The sequence below is a fragment of the Henckelia pumila genome, chromosome 4, assembly GCF_033568475.1.
Source record: "Henckelia pumila isolate YLH828 chromosome 4, ASM3356847v2, whole genome shotgun sequence".
Lineage (NCBI taxonomy): Eukaryota > Viridiplantae > Streptophyta > Magnoliopsida > Lamiales > Gesneriaceae > Henckelia > Henckelia pumila.
In genome coordinates, this window is record NC_133123.1 from 78,204,077 (window position 1) to 78,219,410 (window position 15,334).

The 15,334-nt window shown below is 34.0% G+C and overlaps 4 protein-coding genes across 4 annotated transcripts; 2 read left to right on the forward strand and 2 right to left on the reverse strand.

Annotated features, from left to right (window-relative positions):
- Positions 1-968: 968 nt before the first annotated feature.
- Positions 969-2,699, forward strand: LOC140866663 (uncharacterized). The gene is made up of 3 exons (XM_073271695.1): positions 969-1,117; positions 1,962-2,013; positions 2,291-2,699. Exons 1-3 carry the CDS (start codon positions 1,036-1,038, stop codon positions 2,445-2,447), a joined length of 291 nt encoding a protein of 96 aa, XP_073127796.1. The 5' UTR covers positions 969-1,035; the 3' UTR covers positions 2,448-2,699.
- Positions 2,700-8,232: 5,533 nt separating this feature from the next.
- LOC140866700 (uncharacterized) lies at positions 8,233-9,632 on the forward strand. The gene is made up of 2 exons (XM_073271732.1): positions 8,233-8,456; positions 8,884-9,632. Exons 1-2 carry the CDS (start codon positions 8,327-8,329, stop codon positions 9,519-9,521), a joined length of 768 nt encoding a protein of 255 aa, XP_073127833.1. The 5' UTR covers positions 8,233-8,326; the 3' UTR covers positions 9,522-9,632.
- Positions 9,633-9,820: 188 nt separating this feature from the next.
- LOC140861299 (pentatricopeptide repeat-containing protein At2g20540) lies at positions 9,821-11,581 on the reverse strand. The gene has a single exon (XM_073264304.1). The coding sequence runs from the start codon at positions 11,447-11,449 to the stop codon at positions 9,821-9,823; it is 1,629 nt and encodes a 542-aa protein (XP_073120405.1). The 5' UTR covers positions 11,450-11,581.
- A 413-nt stretch (positions 11,582-11,994) lies between these two features.
- LOC140865001 (uncharacterized) lies at positions 11,995-14,729 on the reverse strand. Its single transcript, XM_073269475.1, has 6 exons — positions 14,535-14,729; positions 14,075-14,202; positions 13,722-13,825; positions 13,542-13,629; positions 13,257-13,318; positions 11,995-12,358 (listed from the first exon to the last, which is right to left on the reverse strand). Exons 1-6 carry the CDS (start codon positions 14,645-14,647, stop codon positions 12,206-12,208), a joined length of 648 nt encoding a protein of 215 aa, XP_073125576.1. The 5' UTR covers positions 14,648-14,729; the 3' UTR covers positions 11,995-12,205.
- Positions 14,730-15,334: the final 605 nt, after the last annotated feature.

The following is a 15,334-nucleotide window of genomic DNA, read 5'->3' on the forward strand; positions in this document are numbered from 1 at the left end:
ACAATCCTTATCCATGTACTTAATCCTATTTCTGAACCAGGTTCATTTTAAAATGTTTGTGCTTACACGTGACGGAAAAAGTAATAAACCATTTTAGTAACAAAAAGAATATATGTTACCTCAAAACAAAAACACAAAGAATATATGAACAGTGTCGCATATATCTTGGTAAATGATTCAATTCGACAATTTGCACACATATTTAATATTTTATATGCAAATAATTTTTTGTAGACATATTTTAAAATAGGTGCCACTAAATTTTGGGACGATATAAATGGAATAAATAAAATTTGTTGAGATATTTTAATAGTTTAAAATATTAAAAATAATTATCATCTCACAAAATTAACTCGTCTTATAATAACTTTTGTAATAAATTACCTCGAAGAACTTAATTATAGCTCATAGCAAAAGTAAAGAAAACATTCTCTACCCGTGACCTAACACACTAATCTAAATTGCTTTCGTTGTATGTTAATGAAAATATTGTATTAATTTTTTTTGCTATAAAAAACGTGTTTTCAAATAAATTAATTTAAGGGCAATTTGCTCAAAAATCCTCAAATGCAATCATGTTTTGCTTTGTGCTCCCTAGTCATAAAATGTGATACAACATCATATATTATGTGGTATAAAACCATATAAGATATGGTATAAATTAACAAAAATTGTGATACAAAAAATGGCTAAGGAGTGCAGAGCAAAACATACTTGCATTTGGGATTTTTCTGCAATTTATCGTTAATTTAATTTGTATGAATGAATGAAATAAAGAAAAATAATATATAAATATATATACTTATGTTAAATATTAAATAAATTATATTGTTTGATTAATTGCTTAGGAAAAATGTAAAAGAAAAAGAATTGGCTTGAGAAAATTAAGAGAGATTTGGAAAATGATGGAAGTTTAAGGGGGAAAATTAAATTCTGAGAAATGGTCGATTATAAATCACATAAACCCAACAAATTCAAGCAGCGCGCCTCATTTTATTTTTGCTTTTCTGATTTCTCCATCTCAGCTCGCAGTCGATGACGTCATCTCCACCTCCCTCCGGCGGCGAACTCGTTCTTCGGTCGGACGAAGAGTCTCAGTTGTCTTCTCTCGTTTCGGGTAATAAACGTCTGATTCGTTTGTTTGCCGTTTCTGATTCTGTAATTGTCTTTATCCTGATGTGCGATTTCTGATTCTGTTTATGTTTTTTTACAGAATTGTTGTGTGAACTGTGAGTTTCTCGAATTAGATTGTTCAAACATCAACTCGATCGGCATGTGTAATTGGTTTTATATGAAGAAGTTTTTATCCAATTGTTTGTTTTCTGACAAGATTTCGATTACTTGATTTATGATCATGTATTGCATTTCGCTGTTGATTTTAGCTCCATGTAGTTGTGATGTTTTATAATTCAACTAATTTATGGAAATTCGGTTATCATTAGTATGATTTTGTTCGACAGACGTCAAATTCAAGTAAGAACAGCTTATTCTCGCTCCATTAACATAATCATGTATTGGTTTTAGAACTGATTTTGAGAACAAAAGGAGATGTACATATGTTTAGCATAACTCACTTGTACGTGTCCGCTGATGTATTAAAACTGCAGTCAGTGTTCTCAGATTTTGTTGTGCACGTTTAGTCTCCAGAGGAACAGTGCATTTTGTGAATAGATATGCATCTGCTGAATACTTTTTTCTTGGCCATTGGTCGCAAGCGACAGATATGTTCTCTACTTCTAACGTTACAAGAGTGCGATTGTTTTAGCAGTTCCATAGGTGTAACTCTTACACCAGTTCTAGATAAACCAACAGAACCACCAATGAGTTGATTGATTTTCCAGTACTTTCTTTCTGGTCTTAAAAAATTAGACAGTGTCAATGATGAAATCGGTTGTGACTTCTACATTATTAAAAGTATCTTGTTAACTGACAAGAAAGTTTTGTTTGTGTAATGACTGTAGACCTCTCTCAGAATGTGCAAACTATGATGGACAACATGCTTGCAATGATAAAGTGAGCTCAACGACCAAGTTTACCTTACGTGAACACTGGATTTATTTTCTGCTGCAGCAAAATTCTTTATTTCAGAATCTAAAATCTTTATTTTCACTTTCTGATGTTATGCTTGCAATTTTCATCACAATTGGTCTCTGATTATCATTTTTCTCTCTGCTTCTCGCGTACCAACCTTGATACTTTTGAGATTCACTAACCAAGCATGACTACATCGGTTGCATGGTCATTCCTTGTCATGTTCTAAATTCAATCTCCTTTACCCAAATTTTTTCAGGGAAATTGATCAGAACTCTGCAGGAATAATGAAAGAGATAGAGAACTCCAAAGATTCTGTTTATCAGAGGAAGAATACCTTAGAACAGGAAAAAGAACTTTTGCACAAAACCGCCTTTTCAGTTCTTGGCATGCTCAGTAGTGGAGATCTCAGCTGAATCTATGAGTTTCTCCTTTGGTCTTCACAACTCAAAGGTATCATACCCAAGAATCTCAATTCAGGCTTATGGTTTAGACAGTACATCACTAGAATTGGATCATGTCATTTGGTATTTTATCCCATTTTATATCGTTTTCTCATCTAATCAATTACTTGTCAATTAGTTTGCTATGTGAAAATTGTGTGTTAGCTATGAAAGACAACGTATTCGGAAAAAATGTGTGAATTAGAACAAAGGTTTGGGTGCTAATCGTGCTAATAAAATGAGGGTCGCGATAGTTTAAGGATGCTCGAGCACATGTAACATCAACTTTTAGGTATACTTGTCACGAGATGCGAGAACATACAACAATACGCATGATAGATTTACAGAAAACGAAATGGGTATAAACTATAAAGTTATTGATTCATAGTTGTTTGATTGGTTTCGAAACTGCTAATACTTAATTAGTTTCAAAAGAATATGGGAGACTCGTGCAGTCAAAAGCCAACTAGCATAAGACCAAAACTTTAGTTGAAAGTCCATCCTTGTGTTCGTTTGGTACGAACGTATAAATAATCTGTTTTCAGTAATTAATTGGAATTTTTTAGAGATTTTTCCTTTTTGTAAATTATAAAACTTTTTTTAATTAATTTCTATAATAGAGGGCTAATATGTAAGCTATATAAAAATGTAAAGGGGATAGTTGTTATTTTTATATTTATTTGGGTTTTTTGTAATTATGATAAAACTCAAGGGAGATCAAATAATTAACCCTATTTATTAATATTAACACACTTCAATTCATCTGGAATATTATGGTAAAAATGTTCTCGAATACCAAAGTATTCTACTTATAGTTATATCATGCGTTTGGCTGTGGAATTTGGAAACATGCAAGATTTCGACATGATTGAGATATTATTTGATTCCTATTTGAAATAATTAAATAAACTATTTAGTTGTTATAAATTAAGCAACCTTGTTCTCGCAAGCAGTATAAAATAATATTTTGATCATTTAAAATTAACATTGACTTCAAAAGGTAACCCCGAAATTAGTCATGACATTTGAGTATCGATCCCATTTTCTCGACGGAATATCAGCTTAGTTGGATTTTAATTCAGACGTAAATAAAAATTCAATCGGTCATGTTATGATCATAAAATGAATTTTAAATTCAAATTTATATAAAAACGCATTGGTCATGATATGATCATAAAATAGTCATATTCTCTGCAATTCGCACATATAGGCCCCGTTTAGATTTGATAGACATTTTTTTAAAAAAGCACTTTTTTAAGCTATAATTTTTTGCTTTTGAAAAAACTCTAATTTTGACTTTAAAAAGTGCTTATTTAAGCACTTTTTTGATCAATTTTGACCTAGCTTTTGAAACCAAACGGGGTCATAGCCTCCGTATTTATGCTTTGTGTGTATCTATTCATTTTAAAATATATATATATATATATATATATATATATATATATATATATATATATATATATATATAAAAGTACTCTTCTTGTAAAAATTAAAGTTAAAAAATTGAAATAAAACTTAGATTTTTATTAATTTTATAGGTTTTTAAAAAATATTTTTTTTGAAATAATTTTTTTAAAAATTTTAAATACACTAAATGTGTAAGAAAATATGAAAGTTGAATATAAAAAAACATCAAATAAATTTTCTAATATAATCTATTTTATATATGTATATATATATATATATATATATATATATATATAAATTACTTTCTCGCTTATAATTTTTTTAAATAATTAAATGATGTGAACACATGAAAATAACGTGCGAATGTGCAATAATTATTAAAATATTATTAAATTGAGGCTTAAAGTAATTTGCTATGGTGTTATGTTTGTTATAAACAAAAAATATATCTCTTCTCAAATTATAAAAATATTTATTTATATTTAATAGAAATTACATAAAACCTATTAGTAAATTAATATATAATTTATAACTAACATTGTCTAATAAAATTTCTCTTTTTTTATATTTTAAAATGTTTAAATAATCCTATAACACATAATTAATAATTATACAAACATTTTTGAAAAAATGTAATTTTTTTTATTATCTCTATATTTTTTTTAACAGAAACTATTTAATAAAAAAAAATTAGTATGCATGCATACATCGGATACTAATGAATACTGATAAACAAATAATTTAAGTTAGAGGCTCTTGTAGTAATTTATTTCCAATTGTTTCGGTAAAGTCTTAATTGAAATTACAATTATATTATTAATTATTAGTGATTTTTGTGTGTTTTTTAAAATAGCTTTTTTGAAAATTTTAAATCATATTTTCGAGGAAATACGATAAATATATATTTTTTAATTATATAAATATTTTTTTGTTTTATTTTAAAATTAATCTCTATTATAAAAAAAGATAAATACAAAAACTCTCCGAAATAAATTTTGTCAGACAAATTATACATTCATCGAGATAGACCTGGCCACGGTCCGGGTCGGACCCGCCGGGTTCAGGTTGGCATTTAGCCAACCCTTAACCGGACCAACTATGGCCGGTTTTGGTCCGGGTCCGGTTAACCGCCGGTTCAAAATCCGGGCTAACCCGTGAAATTTAAAAAAATATATATATATATTGCAGTGCCCCAGCACTGATTTTGCAGCGCTGCCCCTTCGAATTAAATTCGAAGGGTCAGCGCCCCCGCGCTATAAAATTAGCGCTGGGATGCTGCCCCTTCGAATTAAATTCGAAAGTTCAGCGCTGATTTTATAGCGCGGGGGCGCTGACCCTTCGAATTAAATTCGAAGGGATAAGACCCCAACTCCGTAAGTGAGCAACTTCAATTTTTTTTTAATTTTTAAACAAATTTTTAATAAGACATATTTTTTAAATAATCTCAATCAAATATTTCATATCTCCATAATAAAAATCTATTACATTTATTAAATAAACAATATATTAGAATTTCAACATCTTATGACTTATATTACATTTTATTCTACTTCACTCGCATTTCCTCCCGTCGTAGTTCCGGATGTTCCTTCGGTATCATCTTGGTCTTCTTCATCACTTTGAATATGTTGTGTTCGAGTAGCAGTTTTTGACCAATCATTGTGCAAACATTGGGCTTCCAAATTTTCCGGCCTTAAGCTAGAACGTCTCTCGTCCAATGCATTTCCTCTAATACTAAATGCTTGCTCCACTGCAACTGTTGAAACCGGACAAGCTAGAATTTCTTTTGCCATTATAGCCAAAATTGGATATATTTGTGTTTTTTGTGACCACCATATTAAAATGTCGAAGTTTTCCTCATCTGTATCACTAAAATCAAAAGTAGTGGTAAAATCATTCTCAAGTTCCTGACTGGAACTTGAGGATCCTCGTGGACGTTTCGTCTGTTCCTTTAATAAAAGTTGTGCTTTAGTAAGTTTAGAAGTAACATTACTAGTTGCAGTGGATTGTGTTTCATGTGAAACAATTTGTCCACCATATTTGATGTTATATTCATTATAAATATCAAGTAAATGAGTTTTAATATTAAACAAAATCAATGAGATAGAAGGAATCGTTTTCGCAATAGGCTCCAAAGATTCATAATATAATGTTAACATGTCGCTTAAGTCATCTAATTTAAGTCTAGGATCTAAAACAAAAGCACATAAAAAAAATTTCAGAAATGAGCAAAAAATATTTTTACCATTTTGCTTTCATGACGAGAATACATTGAGATAAAACACTATCATTAGATTTAATATGTTCATGAAAAATACAAGCAATGTTGCAACAATGTGTTAAAACTAAATGTGAAGTAGGGTAATAAACACCGGATAATTGGTCACTAGCATCATTAAAAACTTTTAAAATTTCACAAATACTAGTGCATATGTTCTATTGATTTGAAAACAAATACATATCACGAGCTTGAACAAATTGATGAAAAAATGTACATAATAAATCTTTATATTCAAAAGAGGATAATAACAATTTATATGTTGAATTTCAACGAGTTGGAACATCTCATGCGAACCGCTTAGGCTTCATACCATTTACTCTACAAAATTTTCCCCATTGCTTCATAACTTGAGGATGTGTCCATAAATAATGAATAGCGTTGTTCCTAATTGGTTGAATATGTATGCCTAAACTTTTTAGCCCATCTTGAACACACAAATTTAAAATATGACATGTGCATCTAATATGAAAAAATTTGCCACCTAGTGATGGTTTACATATTTCAATAAGCTCACTAATACTAGAAGTATTTGCACTAGCATTATCAAAAGACATTGAAAAAACTTTGGTAGTTAGACCATATTCTTCTAAAATAACAAATATAAGTTGCGAAATATTTTGTGCCGTGTGTGATTCGTTGAAACATCTATATGCAAGCAACCTTTTTTGAATGTTCCAATTATTATCAATCCAATGACATGTAATACCCATATATGAACAACTTTGCCAATGATCACTTCAAATATCGGAACACAAAGAAACTTTATTATTCATATATAAAATTCCTTAATTAATTCTTTCTTTTGATCAACGACTAACTTTTTCATTGTGCGTTTGAGACTATTTCTTGGAATACGTCTAATAGAAGGATTTGCACTTGTAGAAAGCCAATTTTCAAAAGATAATTTATCGTTAAAACTAAAAGAAAGTTGTTCAACCGCACAAAATTTAGCCGTTTCTTCTCTAAATCTAGCTTCGTTATATTTAAATAGTTGAGATTCATTACCCGATTGAGAAGAGAATGCCGGAATTTGAGTTTGAACACGATCAATACCAATTTCCACCGGATGATTTTTTTTGATATGCCACGTCAAAGTTCCATAACCACCTCCTTGTTTAAATTTGTAACATTTTGAACAATATTTGCATTTGACTTGCAAATCACCGGAGGGAAGCGTCACCTTGTCGAAATGTTTGGTAAAGATATTGGATGTCGCGCGAGGCACCGCTCGAGTTTGTCTTTGAGAGGCCGCCGGATCGTTCATACTTTCTTGACTTGCATGATGACGTGGTGGTGGTGGTTGTTCAACTTGTTGTATTTGTTGCATCTTTTGTCGAATTTCTTGAATTTCATCATCGGAATATTCAAGATCAAAGCCATCGACATTGAATTGAGGATACTCGACCTCGGGTGGTATGATGCTCTTTTCCTTTCCTTTTCCTTTGTCACCCCTACGACTTGATCCCGCTCCGGACATTTGTAATTGTAAATATGAAAATAAATCAACAATTGACAATAAACCAATAATCGAAATTTGATATTTTTGATAATTCAAGAAATTAAAAGGAATTGAGAATAGAAAGAATGAGAAGAGAATTGTGTAAACAAAATGAAATGAGGTTGGGGATATTTATAGATAAAATCATAAAAAGTAGGTTTTTTTTAAAAAAATAAAAATTCCGATAGACCCGGCGGGTCGACTGGGTTTCAACGGCCACTTGATAGTGGCCGTTGGATCATCTGGGTGCCCCCATGTGCGCCACGTGTCCTACCCGCCGGGTTGGACGGTTCCAATCCGGCGGATTTGACCCGCCGGGTTGACGGTTTTCCCTATGAAAAACCGGGATCAGACCGCCTAGTGGTTGGTCCGGTCCCGGTTCCGGGTTGGGCTCGTTGACCCGGTTAACCGGCCCGTTGACTACGGACCGGTTTCGAGTCCAACCCGGCCCTTGATCAGGTCTACATCGAGATATGAAAATACAAAGTTATCCAATCATATTTATTCATGCGTAGTTCGTCATCTGTTGTGAAGATTTGAGATAAAAGTGTTCTGTTTGGGTTCGGATTGAATTAAATAAATAAAAAAGGCGAAAATACCCCTTCGTTCGTTACTTTCCGTCCTCCGTAACGAATCCATCGTATTCTTTGGTAAATTAGACGATCTATGGACACGGCGAACAGCAGAGAGGCGCGGCGGCGCCGTCTCTCCGACAGAGGATCCCAACGCATGGCTCTCATCACCGGCCGCATCCAATCCCTGTCTCCTGACCCCGATCCATCACAATCACCCTTTGGTAACACTCCCGCGCTTGTGTTTTCTGATTCTGATTTCAGCTGGACTTTGTTTTGTTAAAAAAATCGATGCTAAGATGTATTGAAATTACGAGGTTTCTTTTCTAGGTTTAATTTATGTCTGTTTTTGCCTTAATCGCATTATAACTATCGTTCTCAGTGAATAATGCAGCAACGTTTAGGTTATGTGTATCTGCTTCCATTCTTTGTTTTCCAGTCGTTGTTATTTGTTAAAAAAATACAAGTAGCAAGAAACGATTTTTATGGCCTTAGCACCTGATTATTTCATGGTGAATGGAATCTATGGTTTTTATTAATCATGTGGGGCTGACGCAATTTACACAGAAGAATCAGTACAGCAGCTGCTTGATTCATGGTTTTCTGTTTTCTTGATATTGTTGTTAGTTGGTCATTGCATTGATGTTGCAGATTCTTCACAGCATGAAGATGCGTCACTTCTGAATCACAACTCTGTTAGAGAACCCAGTCAGCATGACGGCTGTGTTCCAGAAATGGAACCCTCATTGCGCAACAGTGACAAAGGAAAAGGTGTTGCCTCTACTTCCACGACTTTACTCGGTCTGGAGGAACCAGTTTTTCAAGCCTCGCCGTCCGTTCAAAGTCCTGCAAAGGCCCGTCAACGCGAACATCATGGCCATCATGACTCATTCACATCTGGTGAAATAATTTCTGCTATATCAGCTTCGGAGAGCATTCGAACTCGTTGTGCTGCTGCAGCTGCACTCCTAGTGATCCTCTCGTATATAGGATTTCCCATACTGGGCTGGGGTGTAATTAGGGGCACCATAATTTTCAGACCCCTTTATCTGCTTTTGGTAACAAACATATCAGTTGTGCTTGCACGCCTTTTGTCTGGAAAGCATGGAGCCAATACGAGAGCGGGACAGATGAATAGAGTCAGTTCCTCTAGTGAAAACGGTTTGGCTGATCAACTGGGGAAAGCTGTTGAATCATGGTTATTGTTCCAGAATATTTTTGGGGCGCTGCTCATGGACTTCAGCATCTATGTCGTGGTGCTCATCTGTGGCCTTTCCTTGATGCGATGACTGGGGTCGTTATATTTTTGTTTGGACTGATAAAAGAGTTGTGAGACTTCTGTCTAGATTGACATTCATCTTTATGATCTTTTCCGGTAATAGATGTATTTGTTTTTTCTAGCTACATCTTAATTTGATTCAATTTTTTTTTTCTTTTTTGGGATTAAATTCAATTCAATTCTTGTTGCATTTACCTGTTAAGTGAATAATGAGAAGTCGTTATATAGATTTCTTGATCAACTCTAGAAAGCAATCTGCCCAAAATCTTTCTAAAAGTGAATGTTCATTCGATGCATCACTCGTATCCTTTAAGTATTGTAACAGAATACAGTTTCGATCCAGTCTTCCGCTCTGTTCTGATGCAAAGCAAACAAATCTAGTATCTGGTAGATATCTTTCAAGAATGGCTTTGAATCATCCCCTGATACAAATTCTTGAACCGTGCTATTTATCTCAATTAGACTGCAACCCGGCGTCTTTTTCATGCTCTTACTTCTAATGATTTTTCTCATTCTTGAAACTCCATCCCACTTCCCAAGATCTGCATATATATTAGCAAGCAAGACGATGTTTCCTGTGTCGTGTGGTTCAAGTTCTAGGAGATTCTCCACGGCTATGATTGCAATCTCAAGATTGCGATGAGTTCTGCAAGAACTTAACAAGGAACCCCATATTGCTGAATCTGGCTTCATTCTCATGCTGTATATAAGTTTTAGAGCTCGATCAAGATTCCCAGTTCGTCCAAGAAGATCGACCAAACAGCCATAATGCTCAATTCCAGGCTCTATACGATAGTTGTTCCTCATTGAGTCGAAGTATTTCAACCCCTCGTCCACAAAACCAGCATGCCCACAAGCAGACAATATACCGACGAATGTGATCTCGTTTGGTTCGACTTTTCCTTCCTGCATCTCTCGGAACAATTCAATTGCCTCATGAGCTTTCCCATGATGAGCTAGCCCCGTGATCATACTGCTCCAAGAAATAACATCCCTTTTCTGAATCTCACTAAACAACTGCCAAGCTTGGCTCACACTGCCACATTTCGAGTACATTTCAATCAACGCATTACAAACGCACGTCTTTTTCAAGAATCCTTTTTTCTTGGCATAAAAATGAATCCATTTCCCCAGTTCTAGAGCTCCCAATTGAGCGCAAGCAGGCAAAACGGCAACCAAACTGACCCAATCAGGCTGCACACCCTCTTCCTGCATTCTTCTGAAAACGTCGATTGCATCGCTATAACCATGGATTTTCGTGTACCCTGATATCATTCCGGTCCAAGAAACAATATTCTTATTTGGCATGTCTTCAAATAACAATCTTGCTTTTCTCACCTGACCCAACTTCATGTATCCGAAAACAAGACTATTCCAAGAAATAACATCTCTTTCACTCATTTCATCAAACAATATGTGGGCATCATTCATTTCACCACACTTCACATAAAAACCCAACAATGAATTCTCTACCACATTATTACGCTGCAACCCAATTTTATATGCATGCCCATGTACTTGTTTACCTAGGAATACATCAAGAAGCCCTCCACATGACCTAATAATAAAAGGGTACGTAAATCTATCCGGAAAAACAGCATCTTCAACTCGATCGAATGGATGTCTCAGCATTTGCTTATAGACATTAATGGTCAATATATACATATGGTGGTGTGTATATGCTCTCATCATGGCATTGTACAAGAAAACATTCGGTTCAAGAACTTGTTTAAATAGCAAACCTGCACGCGCAATCTCGCCATTTTGATCACAAATTTCTAGCATTCTCGTCACCAAGAAATTGCTTTGCATCAAGGAGAATTTCTCCATTTGAGCATGTAATCTCTTCAAGCATCTCATGGTATTGCATTTCCTTAAAATGGGCATGAACATATCTTCCAAGCTTCTCATTGTCAAAACTCCTACTTCTGCCGCCATCGACACTCCTAACAACAAATTTGATGTTTGATGGCCAAAAAGGTGGTTGCTTTCGACTTAAATTACATCTTTGAAATTCAGTAATGATAAAAATTTGACGGGGTGAGGCGAAAAACCAACTGGGTGAGCTGCAATCCAAATACCTCCGCCACTATCGGACGCTGTAATGGAACCCAGATGATGATTCTGATTCGAATAACACATTTACAGAAATGTGCTTAAGCCAATGCAGCAACAGAGAGATGATTTGATAAAGATGGCCAAGTTATTTATTTCATGATTTCGACAATCACTTGCCATATTTAATTTACGATACAAACCTTGTAAAATAACACTTCGAAATTTACGCATTAAAATATCGACCACATTTGGATTAGTGCCGAAATTCTTTGATTTAGGTAAAAATATCCATACTTGAATAATATTATTAGCTTCACTTTTCAGTTTCGAGTCAAGCAGCCTCAATTCATGCTAGTTAGCGTTCTTTTGACAATTTTCAACCAAATGATCAAATATGAAACGATTTAACTCGGGAGGAACTGCCGTAGACATTAAAAATAATAAATCATAAGTTTTTTAAGAGCACAACAATATATATTGTATTGACAAGGTTTCTCAGTGTTGCCTTTTTTATGCAAGATCTGTCCTAAACATTTTTTCGGCCATAATCTTACTTCAGTACAACAGAAGACCTGTCTTCTAATATTTTCAGGAATCCACAACGATTTTTTTCAAGTGTATGGAAGCTTTCCTCATTCACATGAAGTCTTCTTCAAGTTCTTGGAGGGACTTGTTTGTTGATGCTATGTCTTTGTTAGACGTCATCTTTTCGGCTACCATCAAATTTTTGTAGCTCCTTAGTTCTGCTTGTCTATCTTTTTCGAGCTTTTCCAAATCCTCACGTCGTTTCTGCAAAAACATCTCCTTGTGACGGTGTAGAGATTGAATTTCTTTCTAATTCTTTAAAATAATTCATGATCTAACAACCACGGGAACCCATAGAATTACATCACTAAACCAACAATCAGCATCAATTACTGAAAATCAAGACGCCAATGAAGCTGAGAACTTTAGCAGAAATTCCTGAAGTGACAAGAAAGCTGATAAACTCGAAACAGACTGCTATCGAAGAATTTACACCACAAACAAAAACAATTATTGACACCTGAAAAAGAACTTGCACATCACAGATGGATAGTATGGATAGCACAAGCCATAGCTACTTTCAAAGGAAACTAAACACCACAGACCAAATAACAGAGTTATATAATATCTAAGTTTCAGAGGAACAACCCAGCAAGCAAGTAGTCACTCAAGCATTCAGGATGAAACCACTTAGAAAAATAAAACAACTAACTTGATTAAATTTCGTACACAGATATATATGCTGGCAATAGCGAAATTATCGGAGTGGTGATTTGTTTTTTTGATAGGAAACGAATCAGAGAAACAGCATATTAAAAACTAAAGAAAATCTTCTTCAAGCAAAAAAACAAAAAACAAAAAACAAAAAACAAAAAACAAAAAACAAAAAATTAACACCCCAACAGAAGATAAGCAAGAGTATTCTCGAAACAAAAGTGCCACATCAAATAGATCATAAGTTGGGCTCAGTCTATGCTGGCAGACGGGCACTGCCCGATCTGCCAGCATCAATGGCCCGGATCACCCGGGAGATCACATCATGTGATCTCCCGGGTGATCCGGACCGTTGCTACCCCACCGGGTAGCATAGACTGCTCCCATAAGTTGTTACTCAAAACAGCTCTAGGTTAATTGCCAACATAGATACATAGAAATAACTTACTTTGTCCCTAAGCTGTTGTTTCCTCTCCGACCTTTCAGCAGCATTAACCGCCTCTCGTTCAGCTAAAAACATATAAACATAAAGGCCTAATAATCAAATTATGCGTAACTGAAAAGACAGGGCTAACATACAAAGAAACAAAAGATAAAATAATAATAATAATAATATTATTATTATTATTATTATCATTATTATTATAATTATAATTATAGTAAAAGGAGGAAAACAGAAAAGAGAATGTGTAGCTCTCAATCAGAGGGATGTACGACAATGAGATACGAGCACCTTTTAAATCAGGTGTTCTTTCCACCTTTGTCCTGTTTAACCTGTTCACAATCTCATTTATTCGCTTCTCCACTCTCACGGTTCGAACCTAAGCAAAAAAAGTAAGGAAATTCACTATAAAAACCACATATAATAGAATCTATTGCTAGTGATTAAGAGTGAGAACAATGAAGAACTCACCATTTTAGTATTGTGGAAACCAACTTGCCCAACCTCCATGGAAGGAGCCTTTTTTAGATTTTGCCAAGGAGTGTAAACAACATCGATATTGTTTACTTTGTTTCCTTCAAGAAACAAAGAAAAAAGGTTCGCACAAAAAATAAATAAACAAATTCCTAGTTAACAGCTCCAAGTGAAACTGTGAAAGCATAAAACAATCTGAAAAGAATTCAGCCAAGTGTTTCATCTGGTTTTTAACATATCAAATGGCAATTAATGATCTTAAGCATGCGATCCAATCAACCAAGCATCCCCACACAGCAAAACAAAAAGGAAACAAACTGATGCCGAATATACATGAACCAAGAACTTGCCTTGGATAGAATTTGCCTTGACTAGTTGGACGCAATCTTCCAATACACCTTCGGGTATATTGTCAATGGTTTGACCCTTGTTCAATCTCAAATAAACATGGGCCGAAGACATTTTATCCACATGGAACCTACCGGAAAGAATTCACGTCGATCAAGCATCAACAAATTGCATAGTCTCAAAAGGCATATCCAAAACACAATCTTGATTAGCTTTTCATGGTTTCACACCCATTTGAATGCAGTGATGTTCATCAATAACACTACAAAATGCCTTGAAATTTGATTGCAATGCATTGTCTATGTTACAGTTTCTACAAACCAATCAGTGGAATCACGGATATCAAGAACAGCTAAAACCAAGTAAAATAAACAAAAATTCAATATCTGCACAATTGGATAAAAAAAGGTCAAAAACAATCTCCAAAAAAACACGAAAAAAAAATCCCGAAAACGAAAGTACCAGATATCTTCGATGAGACCATATTTGATGAGCTCCTCGTTCTCGTACTTGTCGAGGCCCATAAAAATGGTGTAATCTCCGGACTCTGGTCGGGCCTTGAAGTAGAATACCATCCCTAATTCTCTCACTAGGGTTTCGCTTCTTCGATTTTCTCTGAATTTTTGCTTGGCTTTAGCTCTTTCAATTTTTATTTATTTTTTAATATCTTAAAATGCAAACTAGGTGGTGGAAATTGAAATTCATTATAATTGATATGAAATTTATCAATTTAAACTCAGCTTTGGTATTTTTAAAGTTCAAAAATCAATAATTTTATATATAAATACTTTTATTAAAAAAAAATAGATTTATTTTTTTTAATTCATATATTAATTTAAATTAATAACTAATAATATTTTTTCAAGCATACTGCTACATCACCACGTCACTATGAAACATACATGATATAATGAAGTTATCAACATTAACAACATCATGCGATTAAGTTATCAACTTCACCATATCAACTTCCTAATATTGTTCAACATTTACAATCTTAGTATTAGTATTATCTAACAATGTTCATATTTATAATAAATAATTATAATTTTTTTATGTGTGACATAAATAGATATCCATTCTATAAAACGAACTCGTGAAATCGTGTTACATGAATTTTTGTGATCCCAATATATGCAATAGTCTAGCAAACATGCACACCAGATAAATCTACGGACATAAGCAAACAAAGATGAATCTCGTGTAATTCGAACTTGGGACCTTTACCACAAACTTCAAACATTTGGCCACCTTAGCTATCC

Bases quoted from the DNA above. Each gene is read 5' to 3' on its own strand.
- LOC140866663 (XM_073271695.1), top strand. From the start codon at position 1,036: ATGACGTCATCTCCACCTCCCTCCGGCGGCGAACTCGTTCTTCGGTCG. The intron at 1,118-1,961 runs GTAATAAACGTC...TAATGACTGTAG, and splicing joins GTTGTCTTCTCTCGTTTCGG to ACCTCTCTCAGAATGTGCAA. The intron at 2,014-2,290 runs GTGAGCTCAACG...AAATTTTTTCAG, and splicing joins AACATGCTTGCAATGATAAA to GGAAATTGATCAGAACTCTG.
- LOC140861299 (XM_073264304.1), bottom strand. From the start codon at position 11,449: ATGGCGGCAGAAGTAGGAGTTTTGACAATGAGAAGCTTGGAAGATATG.
- LOC140866700 (XM_073271732.1), top strand. From the start codon at position 8,327: ATGGACACGGCGAACAGCAGAGAGGCGCGGCGGCGCCGTCTCTCCGAC. The intron at 8,457-8,883 runs GTAACACTCCCG...TTGATGTTGCAG, and splicing joins TCCATCACAATCACCCTTTG to ATTCTTCACAGCATGAAGAT.
- LOC140865001 (XM_073269475.1), bottom strand. From the start codon at position 14,647: ATGGTATTCTACTTCAAGGCCCGACCAGAGTCCGGAGATTACACCATT. The intron at 14,203-14,534 runs GTACTTTCGTTT...TCTTTCCGGTAG, and splicing joins GGTCTCATCGAAGATATCTG to GTTCCATGTGGATAAAATGT. The intron at 13,319-13,541 runs GTGCTCGTATCT...ATATGTTTTTAG, and splicing joins AAGAACACCTGATTTAAAAG to CTGAACGAGAGGCGGTTAAT.